The sequence below is a fragment of the Bombus vancouverensis genome, chromosome 4 (assembly GCF_051014615.1).
Source record: "Bombus vancouverensis nearcticus chromosome 4, iyBomVanc1_principal, whole genome shotgun sequence".
NCBI lineage: Eukaryota > Metazoa > Arthropoda > Insecta > Hymenoptera > Apidae > Bombus > Bombus vancouverensis.
In genome coordinates this window covers 16426973-16441337 of record NC_134914.1, presented here as the reverse complement: position 1 = coordinate 16441337, position 14365 = coordinate 16426973, and the positions used below count along the sequence as shown (strand labels likewise).

At 34.0% G+C, this 14365-nt stretch overlaps 2 protein-coding genes across 2 annotated transcripts; both read right to left on the bottom strand.

Annotated features, from left to right (window-relative positions):
- Positions 1-766: 766 nt before the first annotated feature.
- Positions 767-3689, bottom strand: LOC117166730 (uncharacterized). Its single transcript, XM_033350968.2, has 2 exons — positions 2220-3689; positions 767-1904 (listed from the first exon to the last, which is right to left on the bottom strand). The coding sequence occupies exons 1-2, from the start codon at positions 3673-3675 to the stop codon at positions 1057-1059; spliced, it is 2304 nt and encodes a 767-aa protein (XP_033206859.2). The 5' UTR covers positions 3676-3689; the 3' UTR covers positions 767-1056.
- Positions 3690-5862: 2173 nt separating this feature from the next.
- Positions 5863-8781, bottom strand: LOC117166681 (protein spaetzle-like). Its single transcript, XM_033350882.2, has 5 exons — positions 8725-8781; positions 7137-7298; positions 6844-6909; positions 6683-6786; positions 5863-6304 (listed from the first exon to the last, which is right to left on the bottom strand). The coding sequence occupies exons 1-5, from the start codon at positions 8779-8781 to the stop codon at positions 6073-6075; spliced, it is 621 nt and encodes a 206-aa protein (XP_033206773.1). The 3' UTR covers positions 5863-6072.
- Between the last annotated feature and the right edge of the window lie 5584 nt (positions 8782-14365).

The window sequence follows — 14365 nt, the reverse complement described above, 5'->3', positions numbered from 1 at the left end:
AATGTAAGTGTTTCAAAAATTAAGACTCGTGCGTAACAAATTTACTTATATACACATATTCAACTTATTTACATACATAAATACAGTCTTTTGGAAAACTCATTCGAGCATTCCCTTATCTTTTGTTTGCTTGCTGAACCATTGTTTACCTTTAAAAATGCATCGCGAGGTTTGAATGTGGCCTCCGTTTTGAGTTGTCTCTAAATTTCCCTCAAATTTATATTATAGAAATATCACGTATTTTTTAAAGAAACTGATCCATCAATCAAACACTCGTTAATTTTATAATTATTTATCGCAAAGTTTTACCGGTAGTTTTCAATGCAAATGACGAACATATCATAATAGTACTGTGTAATGCACGCTATAAATGAATTTGAAAATAAAGTTCAGGTTTTTTAATTAAACTATTCGCCCACAAAGAAGAAAAAGTGCATTTTAGCAGAGTATTGAAATAGAAAAATTGATGAAAACTGAATTCGTATCGTTTCTGAGCTTAAAAAAATTATCCAAAAATAAAAAGTATTCGTCGAATTGAAATTTTCGTCAAATTAATACTATAATCTTCGACTTCGTCATATTGTAGTAACTAGATCTAAATTCATTAATCGATCCCCTGTATGCATCTGTGAATACTTACCTTTACTTTTTGCCCTTACTACGTAGCATCAAAATTACGTGATGAATGTATAATGTACTTAGTATCGTGGAAATATTATAGAGGCATGGGGATGTTATTATATAGAAATAAATATACTACTGATGCTTAATTCTTCTGTATTATATTAGAACTTTCTTTGAACAAGTACAAGTTCCGTGTTTACAATATATCGATAAATTATAAATTCAACTTGTTATTAGAGAAATTTCTTCCCAACACATTACATATAAATTAAAACTTATTATTTATATATTTGAACCTTATTTCTCATATATTTCTCCATTTTATTTAATATTTTAGGCTAAATTATAATAATCAGAAATAATTGTTTTATGGACTATTCAACTTCCAAAAAAAATATTCCGAGAGTATATCTGCCTTTATCGGTTTATCTCTTAAAGTTTCGGTAAAGAAATTAATCCTCCGACCTTTCCTGCACCTAACACACTAGCGCCACCTTTCAAGTTCAACAAGCCATTTAGGTTCAACGCACCACCTGAACTTAGTTTTCCAACCACGCCGAGAGCTCCTTGAACAGCCTGCAAGTCCAAAGCACTAATGCCAAGTTTCTTTGCACCTTTCGCACTCAAAAGGCTCTGAACATCTACGCCTCCTTTCATGGATTGAAGGAGCACTGGAACCGTTTTCGTGACGCGTTCTATGTCTATAGCACTTACGCTAGTGGCGGACCACTTGTTTAAAGTACTAAGGTTAACGCCTGATTTTTGCAATTCAAGGATTAAAGGAATTACTGCTTGAAGCGGTTTTATGTCCGAGACAGTTTTGCTTTTTAGTAAACCGGAAAGAGCTTCAGATACTTTGGTTATCTTTTCTGACTTTGCGAGAACCTCTTCTATGGCGCTTTGCAATTCTAGAATTACTTTGCCACTCGCTTCTAAATCTAAAAGACCACTAGTGTCTTTTCCTTCATTCACTAACTTAACGATCAAAAGGATCTTTTCTTTGATTTTTTCCAACGACGCAATATCCTTGCTACCCTCTTTCAAATCTAATAGGCTGCTAGTATCTTTGCCTTCTTCAATCCATTTCAGTAATACACGGATTTTCTCCTTGATTTCCTCCAAACTTGAAATTTTCTTTTCTCCTTTCTTTATTTTCAATACAGCCTTGAGGTTACCACCCTCTTCTAAGGATGTAGCAATGTTGCTAACCTGCTCTTTGATATCTGCCCAGTTTATACTAATGCTGCCTTCCACCACTACTTTACCATCTTTCCACTTTTCTGTAAAATAAATTTATTGGTTTATGGATTAAAGGAATCTTTTTGTTTTATGGTTTCTAGTATTTACAGATCTATATTCGTATACGGGATAATTCTACGTGAAAAAAAAAGAAAAAAATTTACTATAACATTTTTCCATCTGAGGCTCCGTTTTCAAGAAAATCGACTTTAAAGATTTGACAAGTGTACTTTAACCTGACTACTTCCGTACTGAACAAGAGTAAATAATTCATAGGGGTTTAATTTCGCTAAATTCTCTAAATTTTATAGTGTAGTAAATTTCTGTATATCCGTTTGATAATTTATTAATCCTACCTGATTCTCCACTGCTCTTCCAGCTGCCATCGTTCTTCGAGCTTTCGTTGCTCTTCCAACTTTCGCTGTTTTTCGAGCTTTCGTCTTTCTTTCCGCTTTCACTGTTTTTCCAGCCCTCGTTGCTCTCCGAGCTTCCGCCGTTCTTCCAATTTTTGCCGCTTTCCGAGTTTCCACCGTTCTTCCAATTTTTGCCGCTTTCCGAGCTTCCATCGTTCTTCCAATTTTCGCCGCTTTCCGAACTTCCACCGTTCTTCCAATTTTTGTCGCTTTCCGAGCTTCCGTCGTTCTTCCAATTTTTGCCGCTTTCGGAGCTTCCACCGTTCTTCGAATTTTCGCCGCTGCCCGAGTTTCCACCTTTATTCCATTTTCCGCCGCTTTCCGAGTTCCCACCGTTCTTCCAATTTTTGCCGCTTTCCGAGTTTCCACCGTTCTTCCAATTTTTGCCGCTTTCCGAGCTTCCATCGTTCTTCCAATTTTTGCCGCTTTCCGAGCTTCCATCGTTCTTCCAATTTTTGCCGCTTTCCGAGCTTCCATCGTTCTTCCAATTTTCGCCGCTTTCCGAACTTCCACCGTTCTTCCAATCTTTGCCGCTTTCGGAGCTTCCGTCGTTCTTCCAATTTTTGCCACTTTCGGAATTTCCACCGTTATTCCATTTTTTGCCGTTTTCCGAGCTTCCATTGTTCTTCCATTTTTCTCCGCTTTCCGAACTTCCACCGTTCTTCCAATCTTTGCCGCTTTCGGAGCTTCCACCGTTATTCCACTTTGCGCCGTTTTCCGAATTTCCGCCGTTCTCCGAATTTCCGCCGTTATTCCATTTTTCGCCGCTTTCCGAGCTTGCACCGTTATTCCATTTTCCGCCGTTTTCCGAGCTTTCACTGTTTTTCCATTTCTCACCGCTTCCCGAGCTTCCACCGTTCTTCCAATTTTTGCCACTTTCGGAGCTTTCACCGTTCTTCCAATTTTTGTCGCTTTCCGAGCTTCCGCCGTTCTTCCAATTTTTGCCGCTTTCTGAGCTTCCACCGTTCTTCCATTTTTCTCCGTTTTCCGAGCTTGCACCGTTATTCCACTTTGCGCCGTTTTCCGAATTTCCGCCGTTATTCCATTTTTCGCCGCTTTCCGAGTTTGCACCGTTATTCCATTTGCCGCCGTTTTCCGAGCTTTCACCGTTTTTCCATTTCTCGCCGCTTCCCGAGCTTCCACCGTTTTTCCAATTTCCGCCGCTTTCTACGCCTCCGCTGATTTCTATGCCTCCGCCGCTTTTCGAGCTTTCTTTTTCATTTGACGATTTAGAAGCCGAGGAGCTTTGCGATGCTTCTTCCTTTTTCTCCGCTTGGGAACTCTTCGATCCGGAGCTTTCTGCAGACGCATCCGCTTCCTTTCTGGCTTCTATATTCACGCCTGCGATCGCTAACTGCACGCAGACGAATACTGCCAACAACAACAACGTGATCTTCATGGTTAGCTGTTTCCTTTTCGGACTGCTGCAGTACGGTGACGAAGTCGTTGCTTTTATACTTGAATGAAAATTAAACATCGACATCTGCAACGGCGAATATTTCTTTCCGCAGACATATTTTTATTTCCGTTTATTTTCTTTGCGCGATATGATGGTCGTCAATTTCCAATGTGGCCATAGGTATTGACATTCGTTCGCGGAAGCTCTTGTAATTAGTGTGTCCTGCTGTGTTTTTACAACTTGTCAAAAGTTTTGTGCTTTATTCAAGTTGATGTTATTTCGAATTTTAAAATATCCCAATTATACTTGCATTGTTATTCTGCGCAAACGATATTTTAATACTTAAATGTTTCGTATTTACATATAACGAAACGCAAAGTAGACGAGTTACGTGTAATAACAAATTGTGTTTGTTCGTTTCGCATTTAGCTAGAACGTTAATCGTATTGTATTTTTGGATATTTATGGTTATTTTCACATAATTATTCATTAATGTTATTGTTATAATATTTTTATAACAAGATACGAGAGTTTCGTCTTATTATTCTATCATTTTCGAACGTTACAGTCAGTTAAGAAACATCGAGATATCAGAGCAACATGGTAATAAATAAAAAGAAGATATCGAATATAAAAGTCCTTATGTAAATTATGCAAGTTATTTTTATTATAAGTGACGGAGTTATACTAATATCATTAATGTCACCTGTTTAAATATTGTTACTATTGCGCGCAAGTAACTTGTTCTGAGAAAATGTATTAAAGACATATTAAGAAGACACATGTATGACTTTAGATATACATAATTAACGACAATTTATTGTAAATTTTATTTATTTGTTTCAAACAGTATTAAATAAAATATCAGCTTAGAAATGAAAGGACAAATATTGTGCTTTGACAAGTGGAAGCAATGTTGGTTACATCTTGAGAAAAATAAATAAATGGAAATTTTTATTGTTCCGCAGAACAGAAGTTCAATTTTTTAATTCGTTTTTTATTAATTATTCGTGCTTTTCCGTTCCTTACTTATTCTAAAACCAACTGATATCTTAAGAAAATTTGTTAACAATTTATTAATCTAAATACTTTTTTGTATTCAGAGTGTTATATATAAAGAATTGCCTTCAAATTATAGAAATTCTAATGTACAATCCAAAGAAATATAATTAAAACAAATTGATTTTATAAAAAGGAAGATGATCTTTAATTTGGTAATAAATGTAAAACTTTTTGAGAGGATTAAAACGTTGCAAGCAAGATTATTGAACAAGAAATATACAATTGGAACAAATCCCATTGAAGGTAATAAAATATAAATAAATTTTATTGTAAAATAACGTTGAAAATATTATCGAAATATGTTGCCAAGAAATCAAAAAATTCCAATTTTTTTCGTTCTGTATGTAGCTTTGTCTCCCATATTATTTTCCAGATATCATATTTATCAGTTTAACAGGTGTTACGATATGATGACGTATTATTGAATCACAATATGTTCAGCTGTTGAAAATAACGACCGAAACGTGAAATAAAATAAATATATCAAGAAAAATTTTTTTATTTCGTTGCTACTATGCTACTGTATTTTATTAGTTACCATTTTTAATATACAGATTGCGTTGCCACCAAATTATCTCTTTATAGCTAACAATTATTAATTCTTAAATTTTGCATCAAAATAAAAACTGCAGTTAATTACAATCTTTTCTTACGTAAGCGAAAGAAGTCGGATTTTAGAAGATTAACTATATTTTTATTTTTATTTAACAAAATTTAATGGGAAATAAAATGGAAGTCTAATGCTTGGAAATATTCCGTCATTCATACAATTTCTGATGAAATGAAAAAATTGAAGACATATTTTTGCAGAGTTATTGCTTTTATTTATTTCACTGCACTTTACATATGTAACACTTTATTACTTCGTCCTGTCGTGATATTCAAATTTTATTATATTTATATCTATATACTTTGTCACTTTTCTTATTCGAAGAATATGTACTTACATGCATAAATGAAATATAATAAATGTCTGATCATTAAACGATAAACATTAAACACGAAACAATAGGATAAAAACATAAAAGAACACAATTCGTTCCTTTAAAAATTCATCTATATTAACAAAGATAAAAAAGATTAAAATATAATTGTTCAGTTATTTATTACCTAATATCGCCCTGCAAAAATTTCTTACAGCAATAAACACTTCTCTTTATCCTTTTATGAAGCTTTATATGCACAATTTTATATCTGACATAGCGACTATATCGCGTATAGATAATCAATAACAATGTTATGAAAAAAGAAAAATCACAGAGTAATGGAATTTCCTCTTAAGTACTCCATTCTTCTATATAATATAGATATCCGTTTTAGATGAATTCAATAAGGTCAATTGATATCGCTTGATTTGTTTTGGAAGTCTGCTACTTCGACGAGCCGTATGTCAGGGCCGACGTATTCAATGTAACAGTAGCAATTGGATGGGAATCGGAATTGCTGATAGGTATACGAGCCACCCTTCTGAAGTCCTAGGAGTTGATTATGAACGTACCTTTGTTTACATACGGTTATGTAACCTCTTGCGAGCCCATTTATCGAGCTACAACGTTTGCCTTCGTTGCTATAAAAAAATAATGATTCTAAGATTGTTTTAATAAAATAAAACATATACATATATAGACTATATATATATGGAAAGATGACACAAACATTTAACAAATTTTATAAAATTATGAAAATTTTAATAAGAAATCCTGACATACTCTTGTAAGTCTTTATCTTTACAATTAGGAATACGCGAACTTTAGGTTGAGGACCACTGATCTAGGATATTTAACGATAAAAGTGACAACGATAATATATTAGTTATTGCTTCTTCCTATGTATATAGGTAGCAGTAAAATAATTTTAAAAAGCTGCTGGTATTTTATGACGCGAAACAAACAGAGACGATAGGGATTAATTTCTTTTATATAGACAATGTATGTATTTTACATACACGCATTTCTCTATGTGTACTCCCTGTACCACATCATCAGTGTTAAGGACGTACGACCACTCGTTATTCATATTTTCCGCCGTTTTTGGAAAGATAATTTTCTCCTGAAATTATTTTGAAAGATATAGATAGAAATCAAGTACTAAATTATACGTACTTACGATTGACTGACAGAGTTTCGTTCCATATTCTGAGTGCATCGGTAGAGTGGGTTTAAGTGGTTCTACCTAAAAGTAAAATCAACAAAATTTGAAAAATAAAATGCAACATATCTATCATTTACAGATATTATATATAAATATGTCATAGAAAAGTAAAAGAATGAAGTAATCTATAAATTGATTAATAAAAATAAGAAATTAGAGAAAAAAGGTTGAATATCAAGAGAAGAACATGATAAGTCGCATTTCTTTCATTAGGAAATGAAAATACTTTTATAAAAATGAATACTAACCATATCGAGATTACTATAATTTTTAAGAAGTGAATGTTTGCTAATTATTTTCTTCACCGCATCAAAGGGATAATTCGCAACATTCTCGCAGAAAGTTTGTCCTTTACAAGAAGGTATTGTTTCATTTTGCCATTGAGAATCACTGTGGACGTTGTTGAAGACCTTTCAAAAGATACGATTCGTTAAGATCCTAATGTTTCTGATACTTTGAATCAAAAATGGAAAAATATATTTAATTGTGTGTCTTAAAATATTGAGATACTCCTTACAAATTTTCATTCTTTTTAATATTATGAAACCTTTGGTTGATTCGGAATTAATCATTGGGATGTATACCTTGAAATTTATTAAAATTTCTACGTACCAATCTTCGACAAATAATTTCTTGTATACTTATTTTTATATATCAGCTTTCTAATATACTCAACTTCGTTCAAAAAAGCTACCGTTCCTTTCATAATACCAAAAGATATAGAGGAGATGTCCTGGAAAATCCTTTTCAAATACAGCTGACAGATTGTCTTCTTTGTTGTTGGTAGATTGCGTTAATACATATTTTCAACTTTCAACGCGAGGGATTCTAATAAGATACACGAGAAATAAAGAAAACGAACGTAAAATAATTATTATTTTTAATTCAAATGGCATCTAATCTCGCCGAGACTCAGAGTATCGAACTACTCTGTAATCAAAAGCTGACTGTCCCTTTGAGACTTCTGACAAGTCTGTGGACCACGATCAGTCAACTGCAAAGACGGTCGTTGGTTTAAGTTCTACGAGTAGTTTATCGTTTCAGCGTATTGTTTCAAACAACGGCCTTGTAATCAAACTATCCGATAAATGAATTTCGTTTAATCTTCATTTGGGTTAACGCGATTATTCGGCTTCAAGCTTGAAAATGGTTAAATGGTTAACTCAAAGATTACTGTATTATCTTTGCTACAGTCCTTGAATTATGGTATTCTACTATTCTACATTCTACATTCTTGTTTTATCAAGCAAAAAGACTTAGAAATATATGTTATGTATTTTACTTGTATTTTATTTATGTACGAACTATCATTTCGTAGATTTTAAAAAAAACATTAACAAAAAATTGGAACAAAAATTTATGCATGTCAATAACGATTCATTCGTATTTTCTTCAAACTTAAGACAGTTGTTTAGTAACTGAGAAACACTATTTAGTCGAAACTACCATGAATATTATTACTGCAATTAAATCCAAACTATCAGACCTGATAGTATCAGATTTACAACTGATAAAATTCAGAACCTAATATTTTTAGTCTTTGAGAAAAATTGTTTTTTATTAATTATTAATGCTAGAAACACACTTTTTTCGGGTGGTTTTGTAAAGAAGAGACAATGCACTAAAATTTGAGAATGGTTTTATCGAGAACAAATATAATAATTAATTACTTTCAGCGTGAAAGGCTTATCATTCAGAGCCGAATAAATATTATTTCTTAAATTATTGGATTTCTTAAACTCATTGGATGCTTTTGTAAAAAAGATATCAAGAGTCCAATGCTAAGTTAAATAGTAACTTATTAAAATATAATTAAGACTTTTTCATATTACTTACCAGTAACAAACCGATTGCAACATTGAATACAGAAATTATGCTTTGAGATTCCTTCATCGTGTTTCGGTGATCAGTGTTCCACACTACGATAACAGCTTGTTCCTTTTTCCTAAATGATTTCTTTTCTTCCTTTTTCGCTAGAACACGATATTTTAATTTCAATGACTGTTTCACTAACTTCAACTGTGTATGTTTGCAGGTTCATGTTTGCAATTAATTTTGGCTAACTTATTCACGAGAGAGAGTAGTGGATGTTCGAGCGATGATTGTCAACTCCACTAATGTAAGGGGTGTTTTTCTCCGAACGATGACAAGGTTTCGAAAGTTTCTAATTTCCGGCTATTGAGATAAGGTTCACGAATACGTATAGCACTCGCACGAGAACGGTCTTGACTCTTGACTCGATCTTGACTTGATCGAGCGTTTAACAAGGCCAAAGGTCCATCAGCATGCTTGTTCGTTTATTCATGCACTTCCGTGCGCGTGAATCGCGGCAGACGCTTAATGAGAAAAGGATGAGCGATACCTGGACGAACGTGAAGCTTCGAATCAATTAGGCAAAGATCGCGGAAATTCTTTTAGACGGTCCTCGACCGATACGAGTGGCTAATGATCTTTCGGAAGTAACAGACGTTTATAATACGCTCGGTTACTGAGAACACGATGAACGTGTAAAATGAAAGCATCGCCACTATCGCTGAAAGAAAGCCATTGTAAATGTTAGTGTTTCGACTGAAAAATATTCTTCTGAAAAGTAGTGGAAATAGTACGTCATAAAATTACTCACGAAAATCCTCACGTTTTTTGTTCTTTCGGATGAAACATTCGACTTGCGCACCACTCAACAAGGTGTGTTTTTAGTCTAGTCACTAGACTCTGGCGTAAACAACGTCTGGTGATCGTCAGTGTCAAGAAACTAGTACCTCGAACGACTTCTTAATGACTGATTCCGAGGTTTTATACGATCATATCGTGAAAAAATATTTCTCGTTCCCAATTCGAGCATTCTCTCACATTTTTAATGAAGAACTTTCCAGGTCGATAGCGATATTTCTGTGTCAAACTGTACATATGATAATTAGTCCCATACATACCTAAATTATAGGAAATAAATTTCGATCAATATTTTACTTTGAAAAACAAGTTACGCACAACTACAAAAATTCGTCGTGTATAAGCACTCTGGATAGTTTCGTCATGCCGTTCGTATTTATATGACAATTCCGATTTTTTCCATCAAGTTATATCGATAAATTTTATTGATCGCGATATCAGCGATATATGGGCGTTTCATTGCCGATGAAATATCGGCAATACTTACTGCTGGCAAATTGAATTTAACGAAATCGTCTTACAAGGCACGCCTAACGAAAGATTGATTGAGTTTCAGCGGATCTAATTATTCGACCGCGAGAAAGCCTCGATAATCCTTCCTGAACTATCGTTTCCTGTCAAAAATGGATAGCGAGGATTGAACGCGGTGTTTGTTTTCTGTTTTACTTCAATATCACGTATTTTTGAAAGGAAGTATTCTATTAATTTGACACTTTTTAATTTTGTAGTTATTTATCACAAAATTGTACAAATAATTTTCAATACGATATTATAATATTACTGTATAGTACACGCTATAAATGTATTTGAAAATAAAATTTAGATTTTTGAGTGAAACGATGTGTCCGCAAATAAAAGAGATCGCATTTCCAATATCGAACATTGAAATAGAGAAATTGATGGAAATTGAATTCGTATCGTTTCTGAGCTTAAAAACAATTATCCAAAAATAAAAGGTATTCTTCGATTTTACATTCTCGTAAAATTAATACTATTGGGTTGGCAACTAAGTGATTGCGGATTTTGTCATTAGATGGTATTGACAAAATTCGCAATTATTTAGTTGCCAACCCAATATATTCCCCAATTTTCTCATTTGTAGTAACTAGATCTAAATTCAGTAATAGACTTCTTGTATGGCCATGCGAATACTTAATGCGATACCTTTACTATGTAGCATCAAAATGATCTCTGATGAATGTACAATGTACGTAATATCGTAGGAATATTATAGGAGTGTAGGGGTACTATTAAATAGAGATAAATGTGCCAATGACGCTTCTTAATTCTTCTTCGTCGTATTAGAACTTTCTTTAAATAAGTATAAATTCCACGTTTACAATACATCGATAAATTATAAATTCGATTTAATATTAGGGGAATTTCTTTCCAATGCAAAAAGAATAGATTACGTTAGTGTCAGACTTGTTATTTGTACAATGTTATTTCATAAAATCTTTTTTGATTCCACTAAAAAATAAAACGGTCGACGAAACGATCTGGCCAAAGGTAAACTTTTGACGAAGATACTCCATTGTCAGTCCGAGTATTTACGAACCACTGTGAACTTCCGGTTAGAGATCTGCGGCCAGTGCGGTTGCTACCAAAAAATTAATCAAACTGATTGCTTAACGAATTAATAGCGATGGTGCCATTGCAAATTCCGTCATTAATCGATTGAAATTGCTATCTGTTTAAAATGAATTTTCTAATTAAATTTATTAATATACTCTTTTACATATATATACATATATACAAATTTTACAACTTGTTAGCATTACGTGCTACATCTTACTGCTATTTTACTTTATGCTTTTTCGTTATTCTTTTTTGGTGCTTCTGATAAATACATATTATGTACAGTGGCACATGAAAGTATCTGAAAACTTATAGAAACTTGCTCTCAACATATTATGTCGATACTCAAATATTTTTGTGAGTCACTGTATGTATTTTATCGAGAATGAAGTATTGTAGTTAAAAAAATGGTAATTCTTCACTTCTTCCCTAACAGCAGATTTTTTTATCGTGAAATTTATGTATCTTTCTTGCTGATTTTTTGCGTCAGGATTTATCTGTACCTGGGATATTGGTCGTTTGCATTTGGAATATACTCTTTCAAGGATGATTCAAAGCTATTTTCTTTATCGTAATCTTTCTCGGGATTTTCGATACTGCCCTCCTCGTTCTCAAGAATAACATAGTAGCAAGTCGTTGCCTCGAGTGGTCGTTCTCCGACGTTTTCCACATCTTGCTCGCCTTCCTTCAATTCCGAAAACTCGCGTTCTGGATACTCTAACATCCAGATTTTAGTACCACCTACGTGATAAGCGGTTAAAGCTTCCGTTGGCCATTCCGGACCAGGTGTCTGTCTCGATTTTTCTTTACCTGAAAATCAGAGTGAATAATGTTTGAATAAGATAAATGTGCACAAACTCGTACTAGCCTTATTATAAATAATAATGGAAATATAACGATAAGTATATCAGTAAGTAAATGTTTTGCGTTTTCTTGGCATGTAAAACGAAAATTTGGAGAGGGATATTTAGAAAAATTCTTCTTTTCCTAAATACATATATTTGTTATGTGACTTAATTTGAAAATATTCCGTTTAATTTAATGAAATATATTAAAACTGCTTAGTCTATTACATTTTTGGTCTGCTAAATTATCTCACCTTTACCGTCTTTTTCTTTATCTTTATCTTTGTACTTTCTTTCACTTGGTTTTTCCTTAATACGTTGGCTTTCAGTTACTTCCTCCACTTCATCTTCCTTACTATACGTTTCCTTCTCCGGAACAGATTCTGTTTTTCTATCTGCATCATTCTTGAACGAATTATCTTCGCTCGATTCAATCTCGGATTTTACAGTCTCCTCCTCGATTTCATCATCTGTACTTTCCGTTGTACCTGGGGAAGTGCTTTCGTCTTGTCTCGGATTTCTTTCGACTTGATCCTCGTAATAACAACTTTCAACACCTGTTTCATCTCTTTTCACAATTATTTCATCGTCTTCCTCATTCTCTTTATCTTCAACTTCAATAATTTGCAACATAGATCTAACCTTATATCTGTTACTACTAATTTTCCAATAACTCTTCTCAGTAGTCTTTGACGCTTCAGTGATCATGAAAATATTCGCAAGCCGAAAGCTACGATTTCCATATTTGGAAAATGGCTGCTCAATCTGCGTCTTTATATCTTCATTTTCATTAGTAAATTGATTAATCAGGAATTCAGGACAAACATTCTCTCTCTGAGGAATGTTTCGTTTAAATCGATTCTCCTGCTTCTCCAATTCTGTCTGCGATTCTTCATGACCCTTCGTAAATGCACTTTCAGTCCATTCGTGTTCTTTAAGGTGCAGTCCACTGATCTTTGTTCTCTGCTCTTTATCTGGACTGAACGGTAAGCAAAGTTTTCCTGTCACTAAACCTTCAGCTTGTTCTTCCAAAGGTTTTGACTTTAAAACATTCAAACACATCTTCGTCGTGTCTTTTACTTTCACCCGTTCTTCGCGTTCTTCTTCTTCCTCTTCTTCCTCCTGAGACTGTGTGATGATTTTTCTCACACTAGTCTCTTTTATAGGTTCCGCTACTGTTGTTTCTCGAATTTCAATTGTCGTTTTCTCTGTAGGTGGTACCTGCGAGAAAGATGGCGTCGTACGCATTGGTTCTTCATAATAGGGTTCCGTGGTGAATGAAATTTCTTCCCCTCTCGCTAATTTCTCCTCCATTTCCTTTATTTTCTTCTCGAATTCTTCTTTCTCCTTCTGAAGCTTCTTTTCTCTTTCTAATAATTTCTTCTCTCGTACCTCCAGCCATTTCTCTTTTTCGGAATATTTCTTCTTCAGGTCTTCAACTTCTGCCTCGAGTTCATCTTCTGTCGTCATTGCAGGATGTATTGTCATTTCTGGTTTCATTGGAACAACATCAGTTTGGAGGGCCGTAGCATTAACCGGAGGTGTTGCTTCGGGTAAAACTGGCGGTTCTCCATTGACACGTTCAGTTCCTGTTGTTGAAGAAGACTTGGTTTCATAAGCGGTTTTCATTTCTTTTTGCTTTTGGAAGATTTCGTGCATTCGTCTTGCCTTATTCATTTCCCATTCTTTCTCTTCTGTATCCAGCTTTTTCTCTCTATCTAAAATTATTTCCGCAGTTTGTTCTAATTGTTTCAGTTCTTCTATCAACTCTTCTTTCTTTTCCTCTTGGCGTTGTTTCTTTTGTTCTTGATTCGTCGTACGTGTCACCATAGGTGTTGTTGATGCAGGAGAAATAGGTAGCTTGCTAACTTTTTCTTTAGTAATATTCGATACCTTTGTAGAAGTTATGGGTATGAGTGTTGTAACTTTCGCCGGTCTCGTAATATTTTCTTCCAAATAATCGATTGGCAAATATTCCGTAGTGAATTTCAAAGTTGGAGGCAGCGTATACTTCAAAGTAGTGATATTAGACTTTTTAGTTATTTCTATCCCAATGGATTCCTCTGTCGTTGTTTCAATAGCTGGACTTTTCAATGTTGTTTCCTCAGTAAATAATAGAGTTAAAGTAGTAGATACAATTTCAGGAATAGTCACAAAGGGAGTTGTAATATTTAGTTCTTCTTTGATAATTGTAACTTCTATTCGTATAATTTCTTTCGTAGGTGTTTCAATTTTTGGCGTCGTCGTCGTTATATTCTCTTCTACATAGTCGTACCAAGGTGGACTGAATGTCTCTTCTTCTTCCTCCTCCTCCGCCTCTTCATCCTTTTCTTCGTATTCTTCTTTAGGAACTGCTTCCTCATATATTTCATATACTTCTGCTT